This window comes from Molothrus ater, chromosome 3 (assembly GCF_012460135.2).
Source record: "Molothrus ater isolate BHLD 08-10-18 breed brown headed cowbird chromosome 3, BPBGC_Mater_1.1, whole genome shotgun sequence".
NCBI classification, from domain to species: Eukaryota; Metazoa; Chordata; class Aves; order Passeriformes; family Icteridae; genus Molothrus; species Molothrus ater.
The window spans coordinates 33,671,429-33,687,405 of record NC_050480.2 but is presented as its reverse complement, the minus strand read 5'-3'; the positions used below and the strand labels follow the sequence as shown (position 1 = coordinate 33,687,405).

The window sequence follows — 15,977 nt, the reverse complement described above, 5'->3', positions numbered from 1 at the left end:
AATCAAAGTAATATTTCAGAAGAATATATTAAATGAAGTTGTGCAAATAATTACAAACTTTCCAAAGTCATGAATTGTAACTGGTACCTAAAAGCTGCAACCGATCCTTGGCCATTGCCAAATTTGTCATCATTTTAGATTGGAGACGTCGAGCCCGTTCACACTGATCACCTTACAAAGAAAAATCCATGTTAAAACACAATCTGGTAAATTAAGCGATAAAATACTTATACCCAGGCTTCCCTCCTCCTCCTCTTACCCCTTATCTACCCCCTCCACTATGGAACTTCATTACAAAACTAATGAAGAAAACTCTAAAGCTTCCTACTTAATAAAAAATTTAAAGTTAGTTGACACTCTCTGCTTTACAACAGTGAGTGATAGGAACCCAAAAACTGCTTTGTATATTGTCTAACATTTCATACTGACCTAGTATGTCCCTTGTCTCTGCATTTCTCTGAACAGAAATAAAATTTGAAAAAGATTTTTAAAAAGCTTGAAAAGTGACTGAGAGGCAAGTACAATTTGAATGACTTCATTTTGACAAAATTAACAGATTTTAATTCAGTTGACTGTGTCCCTTTACATTTTAAAACACATGGAATTAGACATTAACACCACTTTCTAAGAAATACTGTCTGTTCAAGTCAAGCTTTTTTTTTTTTACACTCTGCAGTTTATACAGGTTATACCAAATGCCACTAGTATTGCCCCCTAAGTAAGATCACCACATACTTTTAAACACAGGTGAAGGAATAAATACAAGTCTGCAAAAACACTTACAGGTTCAGGTTTGGGGCAGGTAATTTGGATTGTTATTATTTCACTATTATTTTGAGGACAGAAATTTTCAGCCAGTCCTTCACTACACCTGTATTTCCATGGTACATACCTGCTTCTACACTAAAGGTTAAAATGTTTCCAAATAGAGAGATGGCTTTCTTCCTTTGTTGGAAATGTTCAGTTATTTTGGCCTAAGTTATTCAGAAACACAATGTCAGGCCATTCCAAATTGGGGGTTTCTTTTTAGATTATACTGAAGGGAATAAAAAATTCTGCATAAGTGAGAACATGAACTGTCAACTTCAGCAACTCAAATCAAAACTCAGTATTTTGGCACTCCCATTATATAAGAAATCACATGTTTTACTTAACAGTGTTCATGAACTCCTTATGATTTTGCAGAGTCTGAAAATATTTGGAGCAAGATTTGCATGTGATATAGACCAGAATATTAAGGTGGAACAGAGAAAAGGGCCAGTGTTCACCTACAGCTAAAACGGGAATAAGAAAGATCCTTATGAAATAATTCATACAGCAGGCTGCTCCTAGCCCTACCATATTTAGTAATATTGATTTCTCACTTTAAAGAAGCCATAAACCAAAATCAGTTCCACAAAACTCAAAACTGGCTTACCTTGACCAATTACTAAGACAGCTATTCCTTTTTCCAGTTCTTCAATTCCTTTCTTATACCATTCAACAGCTTGTTCCTTTTGTCCTGCTTAAAAAGGAAGTGAGCCCATTATTTTCTTGAACGAATTAAAGCTTAAGAATGGTTCTATATAATGCTGCATAAAACAAGTAAGAGAGAGGAAGAGATATTTGAACAAAATCCTGTGATTTAAAGGAAGTCTTAAAGGGACACTGTCAACTTTATATCTATTTAAATATCAAATAAGCTTTTCTATTAAAAACAGGTACTACACCAGCCTCAAATCACTTTTGCCTGTTTCAAGAATAATTCTTCATCTGCCTTAAAGAAATAAATCCACCCCCCCCCCCCCCCCCCCCCAAAAAAAAAGACATAAAAGCTCACCCACGCATATTCACTCCCAACATAAATGGTGAAATTAACAGTTTTTACTTCTGGAATGTCAACTAGAGATGTGCCTCTTCATCTTCCAGTGACAGCCAATAATAGCACTAATAACACCCAAAATAACACTAGAAGCACAGAAACTCAAGAAGAAGCGCAACAAGTCTAAGACACTACATGAGAGAGATGAGAGACACTTCTCTGGTTACCTTTTGTGCAGTGCAGCTCATTTGTCATGAGGGCATTTCTTTGTTTATGCTATTATGAAATTGCTGTATTACAGATGTGTGTCAGCTTTCACACGAAGCAGAACACAAGCAGAGTGAGAGCTCACCTCTGTACCAACCATGTCCTGAGTGGATATTAAAGCAAACACAGCCTTGAACATGCCTATGCCTGACCTAAGCCATGTGACACCATGACTGCAAGTCAACCACTGAACACCTATTAATATCTACTTCATACTGCTCTCTTTCCATAAGTACTCTGCATTAAAAATTAATATGCCTGCATATTGAAAAATAATTTTGCAACATAATTATATCACACTAAGCATGCATTTCCACAGAGGAGTATAACAAATTAGGTACTAGAACATAAAACCTGATCAGCATTAACAAGCTACTAGTGGTAGGAAAAACTAAAAATGCCTACAATGAAACTTCAGATATGATTACCCTATTTTCAGATGACAATGTTTCACAATACTATTCCTAAGTGCCAGTTACCAGTGGTTGTGTGCTTCTACACTCAAATCTTTTGAATCTTTCAATAACTTCAGTCCCAAACCTATTTTCTAGCAAATTTCAGCATTAGCAAAAATATTTCAATGCATTTCTAGAATACTCTTCAGGGTTTTCTCTTGCTCCTCTTCAGATTAAAAAAAAAAAATCCCTTAATAAAATTTGGCAAGTTCCCCTGTGCAGATAATTTCATGCTTTGTTCTTCTTACCACCACAAACCACAGACCACCTGCCTATAGTCATGAACACCACACAGCTTGGGAGTTAAATCATTACTGCCCTTTCTTCACCAGCCTCATATATCCTGACTGTTGAGGACAAAGATAGATAAATTAAATCACCTAAGGTGAGTGACTTTAATCCTCTCTTTAGACTCTTTCTTTAAGCTTCTTCTCTCCACCACCCACTGAAACAGTTTCAAATGCAGTGTAAATCATAAATCTAAGACTGATTATAGCTAAATAAAAATCTGATTTGAGATGATTCCAGCCACTTGTGCTAACAAAGCCTGAATGGCTTTGTTATTCTTTGGGGCAACTGCAAACATGCCAAGGTCATCACTAAAATTTCACTTCCAGCTTTTAACTGGACAAAGTTTCCAAAGCACAATACCACACCAAGCTGTTTGCAAAGGGTGTGCTCCAACTCCACACAGAATGGCTGACTAGTTCTCAGTGATTATGACATTAAAAATAAAATAAACATCACAGTCCTTGGAAGTTGCTGACTTGTTATATTGGCTCTGGCAGAATGGAGCTCATTTTCCTCAAACAGCCCCAACGGCACTGTGTTTTGGATTTGTGACTAAAGCAGCTGATAACACAGAAATGTTTTGGGTGTGTTGAACAGGAAAACCTCAAGGTTTTCTTTTTCCCATCTAGATCCCCAGTGAGTAGGCTGAGAGTGCACAGGAAGTTGGGAGAGGACACTAGCAGGATGACTGACCCAAACTGGCCAATTGAATATTCCGCATCATACAATATAATGCTCATCAACAAAAACCTGGGCAGATGAATAACTGAATGGGGGCTGTCTTCCAAGGCAATCATTGTTTGGAAAGATTTCTCACCTTTTTTTTTCCTCACTTTTGCTCCTCCTATGCTCTTCCCTGTCCCACTGAGAAGAGTAAACAAGCAGCTGTGTGGATGCTTAACTGCTTGCAGGGGTCAACACACCACATGTGCCTTCTTAGGAAAAGATATTAAGCTTAATTGTGAAAATACCAAAACAAGAATAACTGCCCCACCAATCGAGAAACATAAAAAATTATCAGAAGTGTTATCAAAATTACTGAAGTATGCATAGCTCCCACAACAGCAAAAAGGCCACAAAACTAACAGGCAATTAGACAATTCAGAAATTCCAACCATTTCACATACTATTTCTAACGTACAGTTTTCTCTTTGAAGATATAAAAAGCTTGTTTACAGATAAAAAAAATTTCAAAGTATTCTGGTAAAATCAGATAAGCAAATAACAAATCTATGTATTAAAGGGAGTTCTTTCTCAGTGGAATGTATATTGCAGTTGCAGGGCTGTAACAGTTGTGCAACTGCTCATATTAGCAGCAATCATCTTACTAAATGTATGGCCTGTGCAGCTAATTAATGTATCATCACCCTAAAGATACCTACAGAGAAAGTCTATTATTAAAATTCATATTTAAGGGTTACTCTCCAAACCACCAACAGTAACAGGTCACAGCAGTGGAACAGGTGCCTGATAAGGTAAGACTTTTTCACTCACAGAGCAATCACCAACAACACTGAAGCTTTCAGATACCTCACCTTCTTTCAGGCTTTGTTCCTATGACCCTCAGTGCTCCCTCGCTGTACATCTATGCTGAACTAACCCTGCTGCACATGGTGCAAGTTTTTTTTCTCTCCCAGAGCACACTACTGCCACTCCCAAACTGTCAATGCAAAGGAGGACACATCCCATGCTTTTATGGTGCTGTCAGCATGCAGCTTCTGTTGAAGGCCTACTCCTGTATGTTTAATCTCCTCCTCTAGGATAGCAGTTTCATTTAGGCACAACTGAAAGTTTAGAATAAAGCATTCTGACTATTCCAGAGAATTTTAAACATCAGCACAGCATGGCCCCAAAGCCTACCTTTTGCATGCTGACAGAATCATACTGCTGCATTTAGAATAAATGATTAAATTTAATTCAGTAGCAAGTGTTTTGTTCGGTTGGGGTTTTTTTAATGCTCTACAAAAAAAAAAATCCTCACTCCTCTGTTTTACTTCACTGAACCCTAAACATTCTCCTTAAGCTCTTCTCATCACACAGTGGTAGGTTTTTAGGTTTTTTTAAGAGTATGCATGTCAAACAGATTGAGAAAAACATGTTTTAAGAAACTGCCAAAATACTTAAAGTATTTATTTCCTTAGAAGTCACACCACTTCAAATGGGCATTCTGAGGGCCAAGTAACCCGCAGCCTCGCTTGAGCACTCACATCGTTTGTCAGGCAGTGCACTGTAGGACGCATCCTTATTATTGTCCTTGCTGCTTTTGTTGTCCAGCTGGCTTCGTGAGGGCTAGTTACAGTCACACACCGGCCCGCAATTTCTAACCACCTCACCCAGACCCCAGCGGCAAAAATTGAGTTTTGGGGAGAAATACAAGCACTTGTCTTGCGAGGGGAACGAGCCCGGGCCCCAGCTTTGTGATCCAACGCGCACCTGCGGGCTGCGGCAGGGACGGACCCGGCCGGGGACCAAAGCACCGCCACCGCATGCGGGCGCAGCCCGGCTCACCCACGGACACAGCGTCCGCAGGCCCCCGCACACAGCCCGGCTCACCCACGGGCACAGTCCGGCTCACCCCTCGCATTTCTCCCACGAGCGGGTTTTGTTTGCTCTCAGCTGAAAGCGGTTCCACGGCACAGGGCCTTGCTGGCCTCCCCCCGCACCCCGGGGGGGCCGCGGGCGCTCCCTCCCTACCTGTCTCGTCCTCGTCGATGCGCAGAGCCATGGAGATGCACTCGAAGGCCCGCTTGTGGCACGCCCGCACCGTCTCGGGCGCCCCGCCGGGCTCGGGCGCCTCGCCGGCCCCGGCCCTGCTGCCCTTGGCGGCCATGAGGGCGCCGCGGGAGAGGCGCTCGCAGAGCCAGGCAAAGAGCAGCCCGAGCTGGAAGGCGACGAAGCGGAGCAGGGCGAAGGCGGCGAAGAGCGGGTACGAGAAGTAGTACAGGTTCCGCTTGTGCGGGGACGCCGCCGCCGCCGCCCCCGCCGGCGGCACGGGGGGCGCCGGCCCGGGCGGCGAGGAAGGAGAGGCGCCGGCGGTCGGAGGCGCGGAACTGGAGCCGGCTGAGCCCTTCTTCTTCCCTCGGCCGCCCGGAGAATTCATTCACCGCCGTAGCCATAACCCGCTGCCAGGGACTGACAACAACCGGCCATGGCGATGGCGGCGGCGGCGACGCCCCTTTCGGCCGGCCCAGGGGGAGGGACGGAGGGCGGGATGTGGGCGGCCCCAGCCGGGGCGGGGAGAGGTAGCACCGGCCCTTCCACCATGGTAGGCGAGGGTATGGCACTTGCAGCGCCCGGCCTGCCCGCTCCCACGGCCCCGAGGGGAGGGCTCTCAGGGGCGCTCAGTGCTGGGCCTGGGAAGCGCAGAATAACAGAATCAGTGTGGTCGGAAAAGGCCTGTGAGATCATCGAGTCTCGCCTTTGACCGATGTGAAACTGGACCGTAGCACTAAATACCGCGTCCGGAGGGTCTTGAACGTGATCAGGGACGGTGACTGTACCTCCTCGGGCAGTCCATTGTTAAACAACCCTTTCTGTGAAGAAATTCCTCCTAGTGTCCACCCTGGACCGCCGCTGGCACAGCCTGGGGAAATGTCCCCTTGTCCTTTCGCTGGTCGCCGGGAGAAGAGGCCGCTCCCCGGCTGGCCGCAGCCTCCTTTCGGGGACTTGCAGGGAGCGCAGCCCGACAGCGGCAGCACCAGCCCGCTCCAGCCCCAGCCGAGGCCGCTCCGTGCCGGCCCATGATGCGCACCGAGCGGACGGGCGATGAATAATTTACCAGGATTAGTTATTCTGACCGGGATTGTGAACCGCCCCGCAGGCACAATGCAGCGCGAGTTCCTGGCGCCGCTCCCGCCTGGAGTCACTGCTGGTGGCACACAGGCAGAGCCCGGGGAATTCCCTCGCACGGAGAGGCGTGGAGCAGCCAGTCCCCGACGGTGTCCTTGTCCCCGGTGTGTGGTGCGGTGCTTTGTCTGCTCCGCAGCTCTGTAATGGGAATGACAGGCTATCTCCTCACATGCAGGGAGCTAATGGAATTCACTATACATTATAGATACATCGCTCTGCCAGAAAAAAAAAATGAATCTTAACTCTACTCCACTCTCCTTACCAAAAGTGAACATGCAGTTGTCGAAACCCTTGTCAATTATTTGCCCAGCCATAATATTTATTTGTGTTTCACCAAAGAGATAGATCCTCCAGCTCCCTACTCCTTTGGTTATTGCAAACCTTAAAAATGCTTTGGTACCTTTGGTCTAGCAATCTAGGGGAGGGAGGCATCCATACGCCAGCACTTCTGTGCCTGCCGCTATGAACGAACGCCTCCCTCTCTGCTTCAACCTTCCCACCTTTGTGGGTGCGTTGTTCCTTGTCTGATCTTTTTCATCGTTGTTTTGCTTTGTCACACACACTGTTCTACAAATAAAATACTGAGTGATACTAGATTAGGATAGATCATCTCTGTGCTGCTGCACCCCCGAACTGCACACTGTCGCCCTGATTTGTAAATAATTTATTGGTTTTGGATTCTTTTATGGAGAAGGAGAAATTTGATAGACTGTTGGTTTGTCCAGTGTCATTGGTGAGGTGGCACTTTCACCCTCCAATCCTCCTAAAACTGTCACTTTTGGAAATCTGTAAATGTTGAAGTCAGAAAATAAACTTCCCTTTTTTCAATTTGAGAACAATAGTGTGAGCATGTCGGGTTGTTTCATGTCCTACAGTGACAGCACACAGGAGCTGAGACAGTCCCCAAACTGCAGACAGGTAATTCAGTGCACAAGCAAGTTTCCCCCAGCTTATAGCAAGAAAGGGCAGTTGTAGTGGGGCATGTTAATTAAAGGGATACACCAAACTAAAATCACTACTGTCTCCAGTATTTTATTCATTCTTCCAAAATTACTATAAAACTACTGGTTTTTTTTTCTTGTTTGTTTATGTCTCATAAAGTTACTTCCAGCTGCCCCTGGTGATGTGTATTTATTTTCTTAAATGACAGAGTGGAGTGGTTTTCTTTTAATGACAGAACAGTACACAGTATAGAGTTTTCTTACTGTATAAAATACAGAATATTATCACATATAAAATAACATACAAACATTTAGCAACTATTCATGACCTAAACCATTATTAGACAGACAGTGAACCTATTAGTACTGGAACTAATTTTTCTGCTGGAAAAAATGCAGCAATGTACGCCAAGAATTTTTCTTCTGTGTTTTGTAAGAATGATTATGTATTTCTATTATGAAAATATTATCAAGTGTGAAAAACGCCAACACTTGTTTTTTTTAAATTTTAAAAGTTCAATAGCAAAAAAATTGGTTATTAAAACAGTAATATAACTAGAGTAATAATAATTTCGATAATTTGGATTAGGACGAGACAATATGAGACAATAGAAACAATGAGTTACAGATGTCCGGGTACCTCTTTCTGGGCAACATAAGCCCGAAAAAGGACACACGTTAACAGAGGATTAACCCTTACAAGCAATAGCCTGTTGCATATTCATACATCTCATACATGATGCATAAATTCCATTCAAACACAGGATTCGGTCTGGTCAGCGTCAACTTCTTCCTCTTAATCCCGACGGCATCTTCAGAACTGAGCGAGGTGGGAAGAAGTTCATTTCTTCTGCTAATGGAGCAATAAACTCTCTTTCTCTGAAAGATTTAGGTGTCCTGTGGTTGCTATCTCACTGCGAGTCCTTTCTTTAGGAAAAAAAAGTCTCTTACATAGCATAGTTTCTATTTTAATATTATGTTATAACCTAAAACTATATTTAACACGCTACTTAAGAAAATTATACAGCATAACTTTCTAACATTACACAGATAATATTAATTTTAATATTTGTGAAAAGCTAATCATAAAATACACATTTTTCACATCAAGTATGTTTCTGCCCACTCAGGAGAATTTTCTTTTGGTATATGTAACTGTCCTTTAAAAAAATCTCTTATTTACTGATATAAAGTTTTACAGGTTTTGTAATACCAAAGAACTTCCAGAAGCCTCAAGCAGTCTTAACACTAAGTTATTTCACTAACAAAAACCCACTTTCAGGCCCAAATTAGCTTCAGCAACGTTATTTTTCGTGAACACCAGAGTGACCTCCTCAGACACCAAGCCGCATTGATTTACGAGCATATTCCTGTACCCAAAACCCCGGGCCGATTTGGAAGCGAGTACATGCGGCGAGTTTTATCCCGACCGAAGACAAAACCCGCCTGCAGACGCGCACACACCGAACCTGTTCCCGGCCCCGCCCCGCGGCCGGGGCCGCGGGTGGGACCCGCGCAGGCGCACTGCGCCCGGGGCCGGCCGCGCGATCGCTTCACTGACGTCAAAACACTCCGCGACGGCGGCCGCGGTTGCTGCGGAGCGGCTCCCGGTGTCCCGCCGATCCCGGTGTCCCGCCCGTCCCGGACCGACCGGCGGTGAGAGCCCTGCGGCGGGGCCGCCTCGCCCCCGCGGGGTGCCCGGGGCACGGCCGGGGTCGGCGCCCGCATGTGGCCGCGGTTGCGGCGCGGCCCCAGCCCGGCCCTGCCCGCGGGGGCTCTCGGGGCGCTGTAGTGGGCACGGGAGGGACGGACAGACAGAGGGAAGGAAGGAAGCAGGGAAAGGGATGTATCCGGTGTCCCGGGGCACGAGTGCTGTATTTTCTAATCCTAGTACTGCTCTCTTCAGCGGACGAAACGCGAAACTTAAAGGCACTTCTCGGTTCTGCGTGCGGGAGAAACCAGTTCAAGTTTGGCGCGGGGGGAGCACGGAGCAACTCCCTGTGCTTTCTAGTAATTGCGCCTTGGTAACCATTAGTAACCAAATGATGCAATATCGCTTAGGTCACATGGGCTTCATCTCAGCCTGCTGACCAGTTTTTTTATTGCTTTCCTAGATCTTCTTGGGCGTCCATCAAACTTCACTTTTTGAATCATGGAGGGAGAACAGATTATGGAGGGACAGCCACAGGTATTACAGTTAATGGTTTATGTGCTTTATGTTACATGAGTAAAAGGAGAATTTTAGCTTTGCTAACCATGTGTTATTTTACAGGTTCCGGAAAATCCTCATTCCGAATACGGCCTCACTGAAAATGTAGAGGTAACAAAGATTTTGTTGCAGTGGAAGTCACATTTGTGATTAGGGGAAAAAAGTTGACTCCTGATTCTAACTTCAGAAAATGTAATATTCTCAATGGAGCTAAGCAATACCTGTCCCTGGTGGAAATAGCTGTAAATATATTTTCTGTTGTGCTACTTCCATTGTTCTAAACGGTACTGAATTAGATAATGACCCTTTAAATGAGTTAGGTTTTTTGGAAGGATCTTACGATTATTATCTGTTCTGTTGCTGTCTGTGAGAGATATAGATATATGTTATGTCACAAAAAAAGCCATCCACATTAGGCTCAACCTATGCTGAGTAGACTGGGAGAATCACTTCCTAACTCTATGGCATTTATTTACTCTTCTTATTAAAGAACAGCCTTCAGTCTCCCTTTATTGTAAGTTCTTACTCTGTGCTCAGCTTTTGCAGAAACAACTTTGAAACATCTTCTGGGACTTATCTCTCTGATAACTGCTAGTCTCTATGCTTCAGCTTCCATGGTTCCTACAGAACCATAACACATTGGTTCCATGCCAGTAGATTCATGTACATTGCACCGAAAACATGTGGTTTACTGGCAGGGGGAGGGTATCACTCTTCAAATACAGTTAATGGTGTAAGGTGATGCAGCACTTTTTGATCAAGAAGTACCTGGAAGCATATGTTTTTGCATATGTTTTCTTTAAAATGTCAATCTATACCTGAGTAGAGCACAATCACCAAAGGAGACTTTAGCAGAGTCTCCTTTGTCAGGCTTCACCTGAATTCCTGGTGCTTTTACCATTTTGTGTTAAAAGCACATGTGTACAGCACATATCTCATCTAACTGAGACTCTCATTGGTAGTCATTCCTGTCTTAGTGGTGTAGAGTTCAAATCAGTGAATTTGAACTGAAATTAAAAAAAAAAAAAACAGAAATAAAAATGACTGGGATCGGATGTCTTCTCTTGTAGAAAACTTACAACTTCTCAACATTGTTTCCCCAAAACATAAGAATTTAACAAAAGGTTCCTCTGGATTAGGTTTTTGTGCAAGGAAAAATATGCACTTAATATTCTTAAAAGATGTAAAGAAATTATTGCCATCAAATTGCAGAGATGGGTACTTTGCACACACACTTCAAAGTAGATGTGACTGCTATTACCAGTGTTCATTCATGTTTTTTTTTTTTTTTTTACTTCAGAGGATAGTAGAAAATGAGAAACTAAATGCTGAGAAAACATCAAAGCAGAAGGTGGATCTTCAGTCATTACCCACACGTGCCTACTTGGATCAGACAGTTGTACCTATCTTGCTACAGGGACTTGCTGTTCTTGCAAAAGAGAGGTAAGATGCTTCTGTGTTCCTTCTGTTCCTAGGAAAATGCAGGTCTCAAACTTGGGCAGTGCAGCACTTTTCAGGCCTCCCACACCAAATATGGTATTGTTCTTTGTAAGGTCCTCATTATAACAGGTTTATGAACCCATGAAGTGCTGTGATTGACCATGCAGGGTGGGTTCCTCACTTAGGCACACATGGCATGACAGGAGTTATTTATTGAATTCATTATCTCCCAATAAGGTACACTACTGTGAAAGTTTTAGAGGGAAAAAGGGGAGAGGTTTTGTTATTAATTTTATCACGTAATGCACCTTACAGAAGCAAGGCAAGAGGATGTTCTAGTTCTGAAGACTTTTGTAGTGTGGAATTATAAACAGTTCTGCTTGACATTTAAGAGAAGGAAAGACAAATCATGCATGACATGCATCTTTGTCAGAGATTAAGATACTTTCTAAAGGATGTGGCTGAGCCTGCACTGTAAACACAGTCTGCTTCTTACAGAAGCAGACTGATGGTTTATCCTCTGAATAAAGATTATGCTGTTGAGGTGCCCCAGCTCTCTTTACCAGTCAGTGTAGACAGGTATCCTTCAATAAAAGCAAACATTTGTTCATCTCAACAAAACTAATTTCTAGCATCTTGGTGTATCCTCACTGGTGGCAAATCGTACTTTGTGAGCCATCTCTCAAATTGAAATGATACAATCAAAAGCTGATATAGACAATCATAATTGCATAATGTCACCTACAGTCAGAAGAACCATCAACAGTGTATGAACTTCAAAAGAAGTTGAGAATTTAAACTGCAGTGTACAGACAGCTAATTAAGCAAAATTAGGCACCTAGGAAGGTCCACCCATGTGCACACCTGAGGGATGTGCAGATCTTCAGCTGACATCTGTGGGAGTTCTGCTGCAGACTCAAATGTAAAACACAGCCCAAGTCACCCTTACACTCTGAATACCTGTGTGACAGGCAAACTTTTTCCTCTTTCCTTTTTCCTTTTTCCTCTTTCCTCTTTCCTCTTTCCTTTTTCCTCTTTCCTCTTTCCTCTTTCCTTTTTCCTCTTTCCTTTTTCCTCTTTCCTTTTTCCTCTTTCCTTTTTCCTCTTTCCTCTTTCCTCTTTCCTCTTTCCTTTCCTCTTTCCTTTCCTTTTTCCTTTCCTTTTTCCTTTTTCCTTTTTCCTTTTTCCTTTTTCCTTTTTCCTTTTTCCTTTTTCCTTTTTCCTTTTTCCTTTTTCCTTTTTCCTTTCCTTTTTCCTTTCCTTGCCTTTTTTCTATCTTCTTTATGGGGGGTCATCACAGAAGGGAAATTGGATCATTGATAGGAGGGGTTGGGGAACATAGAGGTAAAAATCCGAATACTATGAACCTACCAGGGCAAACTGTCTGTTCAGCTGAGCATAATAAACCCTTGGGAGTGCGAAAAGCTGAACTATCAGCTCTGCTGTATAATCTACTGCTTAAAATTGAACAGCAAAATAACTAGTGGGTGCTAAGTTCTTTTTCAAAGGAATATAGGAGTGTTCAGGGAACAGCCCAGTACATCTGATGATCACGCCTGGAATTCAGTAGAAATTACCATCCAGGATAGTAAGCATATGGATAAATTACATATTTGGGAGGAGGTCAACACAATTTTTGTTAGGTCTTTTAAGTGTCTTGGAGTTTATTGAAGGAGTCAGCAAGCATACATAAAGAGGAATGCAGATGATGTGGTCTGTTTAAATTTCCAAAAAGTTTTTCACATAGTTGTTCACTAACAGCTTTTAAAATGAGTTAGTTGCTGTTGGGATTAAAGGAAACATCTTTGTATGGATGAGGAACTGATGGGAAGGTATGAGATAGAGGGTAGAAATAAATGTTGAATTTTCATGGTGAAACGAGTTCAATACTAGAATCATGGAAAAGATCACAACAATTTGAAGAAGTGGCTGACAAAAGTTGTTAATGAGACTGAGTTTTACAGAATAGATTAGGGAGTTTTGTGTTTCTGTTTGTTTTTTAAGTTGATTAATTGTAAATAATTGCACAGAAACTTCATAAAACTGTGAAGACTGTCATGAAAAATTTAAACTGACAGAAAGTGACATTGAATCCAAATAAACATGAAATTGTGGACCTCAGAGGGTAGTAAAAAACACGCCTGACAAAATGTTAGATTCTGAGCTGAAAATTACCCTTATGGAAAAATGTTGTTAAACTGTTACATGTATATGTCAATGCACTGCTTTAATCAAAAATAAATTCTGAATGGTAGGACTTAAAAATTGAAGGGATAAAACCAACTTAAAATTAAAGGGGTAAAAAACAAGTGTAATGTCACTATTTAAATTTGTGATGTTCTTTTATTTTCAATATTATGTCTAATTCCCCTGTATTCTGGTAGAATGTGAAAAAGTGAGAGTGACAAGGTGGTCATAAGTATGGAATGCTATCTCTATATGGAATGACTGGCTAGATGATATCTAGAAAAGGGGCTTCTGTGGATGAACATATTTAGGAGCCTGGTAAATCACAGCAGCACAGAGATGATGGATTGGGATGGACTGTTAATTATCTCTTCTGATACATTAATCAAATTAAATGAAGCAGGTAGCAAATTCATAATGAACAAAGGGCTGATCCTTCACAGGTCACATAATTAAGCTATTTTTTTGCTTTCAGTTGAGGACATTAACATTTTATTTGTGCTCAAGAGGCAACTGGTCAAAGCTGTAGAGGAATCCACCCCGGACTATTAAGGGTGCTAGCTCAGAAATTGGTACATGCTTGGAAGCCAAAAGGATGGTCCCGAGAAGTATCTCTGCATATTTTTGTTGTTGTTTTTGTGCTCTTTATAGGCATATTTGCTCACTGCCAGACCTTTGGTTTGACCTGCTGTGGAATAAGTATGTCATTTATTCTGTGGACAGAATCCAGATTAGCAGGATTCACATGGTATAGCTGGAGGAGTTCTTTTTAAAAAAACCACAGACTAAGGCCAGTGATCAGAAGTGTTTATTATTGACTACTTGCAAGTTACAGCACTTCTCAAACTTGAAGATTTGTTGTGTTAGTTTCAGTTGCCAGAAACTATGAAAACAACTCTTAATACACTAGGCTACACAATAACCACTTGAAAGAGAAAAAAAGCAGAGATTCAGTTTTACTTAAAATAGCATGAGTTAAAGAAAGAGGCAAATGCATGTCATATCCAGTGATGTACCTACAGTATTTATGCTTACAGACTGTAGTTTTAGGTATGTAAGTATGTAACTGTTCTAGCAATTTAGTAACATTGAACCCACAGTGACTAAGACCCCTTTTTAAAGACTTTCTCATTAGACATAAACTGGAAATATACAGAGTCACTCTAGGTAGTTGGTCATCCCTAAATCAATGCTTAGAAGTGTTTAGGAGGAGCTGTGTTGCTTTTAAGGGAAGGTGATTGGTTCTTCAGCTACCTAATTTCATATAATAACAAATATTTGCTTTTGATGTACTTTTTTTCTTTGCAGACCGCCCAATCCCATTGAGTTTCTAGCAGCATATCTTTTAAAAAACAAGTCACAATTTGAGGACCGAAATTAACTCCACAAAAATGAGGACAGTTTGGCTGCTAGACTGAAATGCTCATTTGCCGCAATTTGTTTTCTGCTGTAAAAATCCTTTAGCCATGTTGTTGTCTTTCTTAACTGCACAATTTGCTTTATCTTTTGAGTTTATTTAATAAAGAACACTTTACATGAAATTGTTCTCTTGTTTTAAACTAGCTATTAAGAGACTTTGAAAATAAAATACTGAAACTCCACTACTGGATGGAAGTCTGAATAATTCCATCACAGGGCTGATAATTTATATAATTTAATTGGGTTTTATATAGCACCCTCCAGTGCAACATGCCTAAACAGAAAGCAAACAAATGCAGAACAATTAAAATTTATTTATTAAGTAGAGAGGAGAGAGCTTGCTTCAGAACACCAGGAAATGTGTTTAGTTAAAACAATGAGATCCAGTAGCTGAACAGATCACCTAGAGACGGAATCCAGTGTCTCACATAGGTACATTAATGAGGTGTGCTGTTCAGCATTTGTCATTGATCTCCTAGGACTGGATTCAGTGTACTGGATTCAGCTGAAACAGAATGAATTTGGAAGTAACATATAAGAGTTCTGTAATTCAGGTCTCTGTACTGCTACCCTTAGTTGAAGTGTCAAAGAACTTGCAGGGACTGAGGTCTTGCTGTTAGTCTTAGTAGGAAGGTTCTCACTGTTTTACATACATCTTAGTATCTTAAAACAGAAACACTGAATTAGAGCAGTAAGAGTGGGGAACAAAACTTGAAAGAAGCCTGCAAACCCCAAATCAAGCGTAAAAGCTGTCTTTTGGAAAACGTACCAAAATTTGGAAGGAGATTACTAATTCTACTGCATTGTGGTGAACACAGTCTCCATCAAACAGTGACACTAAAAGATACTGAAAGGATTTTAACAACAGTGTTTTGACTTTCTGGAATGACTAATAACATTTAAGTGAAGACAAGGAAGCACCATAAGGACTTGGTACAGCTATTTTTATTGCTAAAATGGCATTCCAATATTTCATAAGAAACAACTTTGCAAGACTGTAAGAACTGTTTAATTTAAAGGGAATCTACGCTCTCCAGCTTCTCTGTTGAGAATTTGTGTAAGACCAAACGAAAAGAAGCAGTTTAACTTTTAATCCTCCCCAGACAGAGCAATTTTCT

The 15,977-nt window shown here is 41.7% G+C and overlaps 2 protein-coding genes across 7 annotated transcripts in view; one reads left to right on the top strand and one right to left on the bottom strand.

Moving 5' to 3' along the window:
- Positions 1 to 5,985, bottom strand: part of SPAST (spastin) — a 38,896-nt gene extending 32,911 nt beyond the window's left edge. For 2 of the 6 annotated variants that reach the window (XM_036379746.2, XM_036379747.2), the window contains exon 1: positions 5,509 to 5,984. In XM_036379746.2, coding sequence (XP_036235639.1) covers positions 5,509 to 5,914 — 406 coding nt within the window. In that variant the 5' untranslated portion in view covers positions 5,915 to 5,984. Of the gene's footprint in view, positions 1 to 87; positions 172 to 1,417; positions 1,505 to 5,508 lie in introns of all 6 variants that reach the window. The other 4 variants (XM_036379744.2, XM_036379745.1, XM_036379741.2 and 1 more) reach the window with 4 other exon arrangements.
- Positions 5,986 to 9,128: 3,143 nt separating this feature from the next.
- On the top strand, positions 9,129 to 14,981 carry DPY30 (dpy-30 histone methyltransferase complex regulatory subunit). The gene is made up of 5 exons (XM_036381101.2): positions 9,129 to 9,260; positions 9,719 to 9,792; positions 9,877 to 9,924; positions 11,114 to 11,256; positions 14,749 to 14,981. Exons 2-5 carry the CDS (start codon positions 9,757 to 9,759, stop codon positions 14,819 to 14,821), a joined length of 300 nt encoding a protein of 99 aa, XP_036236994.1. The 5' UTR covers positions 9,129 to 9,260; positions 9,719 to 9,756; the 3' UTR covers positions 14,822 to 14,981.
- The last annotated feature ends 996 nt before the right edge of the window (positions 14,982 to 15,977 follow it).

Excerpts from the sequence above, each read along its gene's own strand:
- DPY30 (XM_036381101.2), top strand. The coding sequence starts at position 9,757 with ATGGAGGGAGAACAGATTATGGAGGGACAGCCACAG. Across the intron at positions 9,793-9,876 it reads TTATGGAGGGACAGCCACAG|GTTCCGGAAAATCCTCATTC; the intron begins GTATTACAGTTA and ends GTTATTTTACAG. Across the intron at positions 11,257-14,748 it reads GCTGTTCTTGCAAAAGAGAG|ACCGCCCAATCCCATTGAGT; the intron begins GTAAGATGCTTC and ends TTTTCTTTGCAG.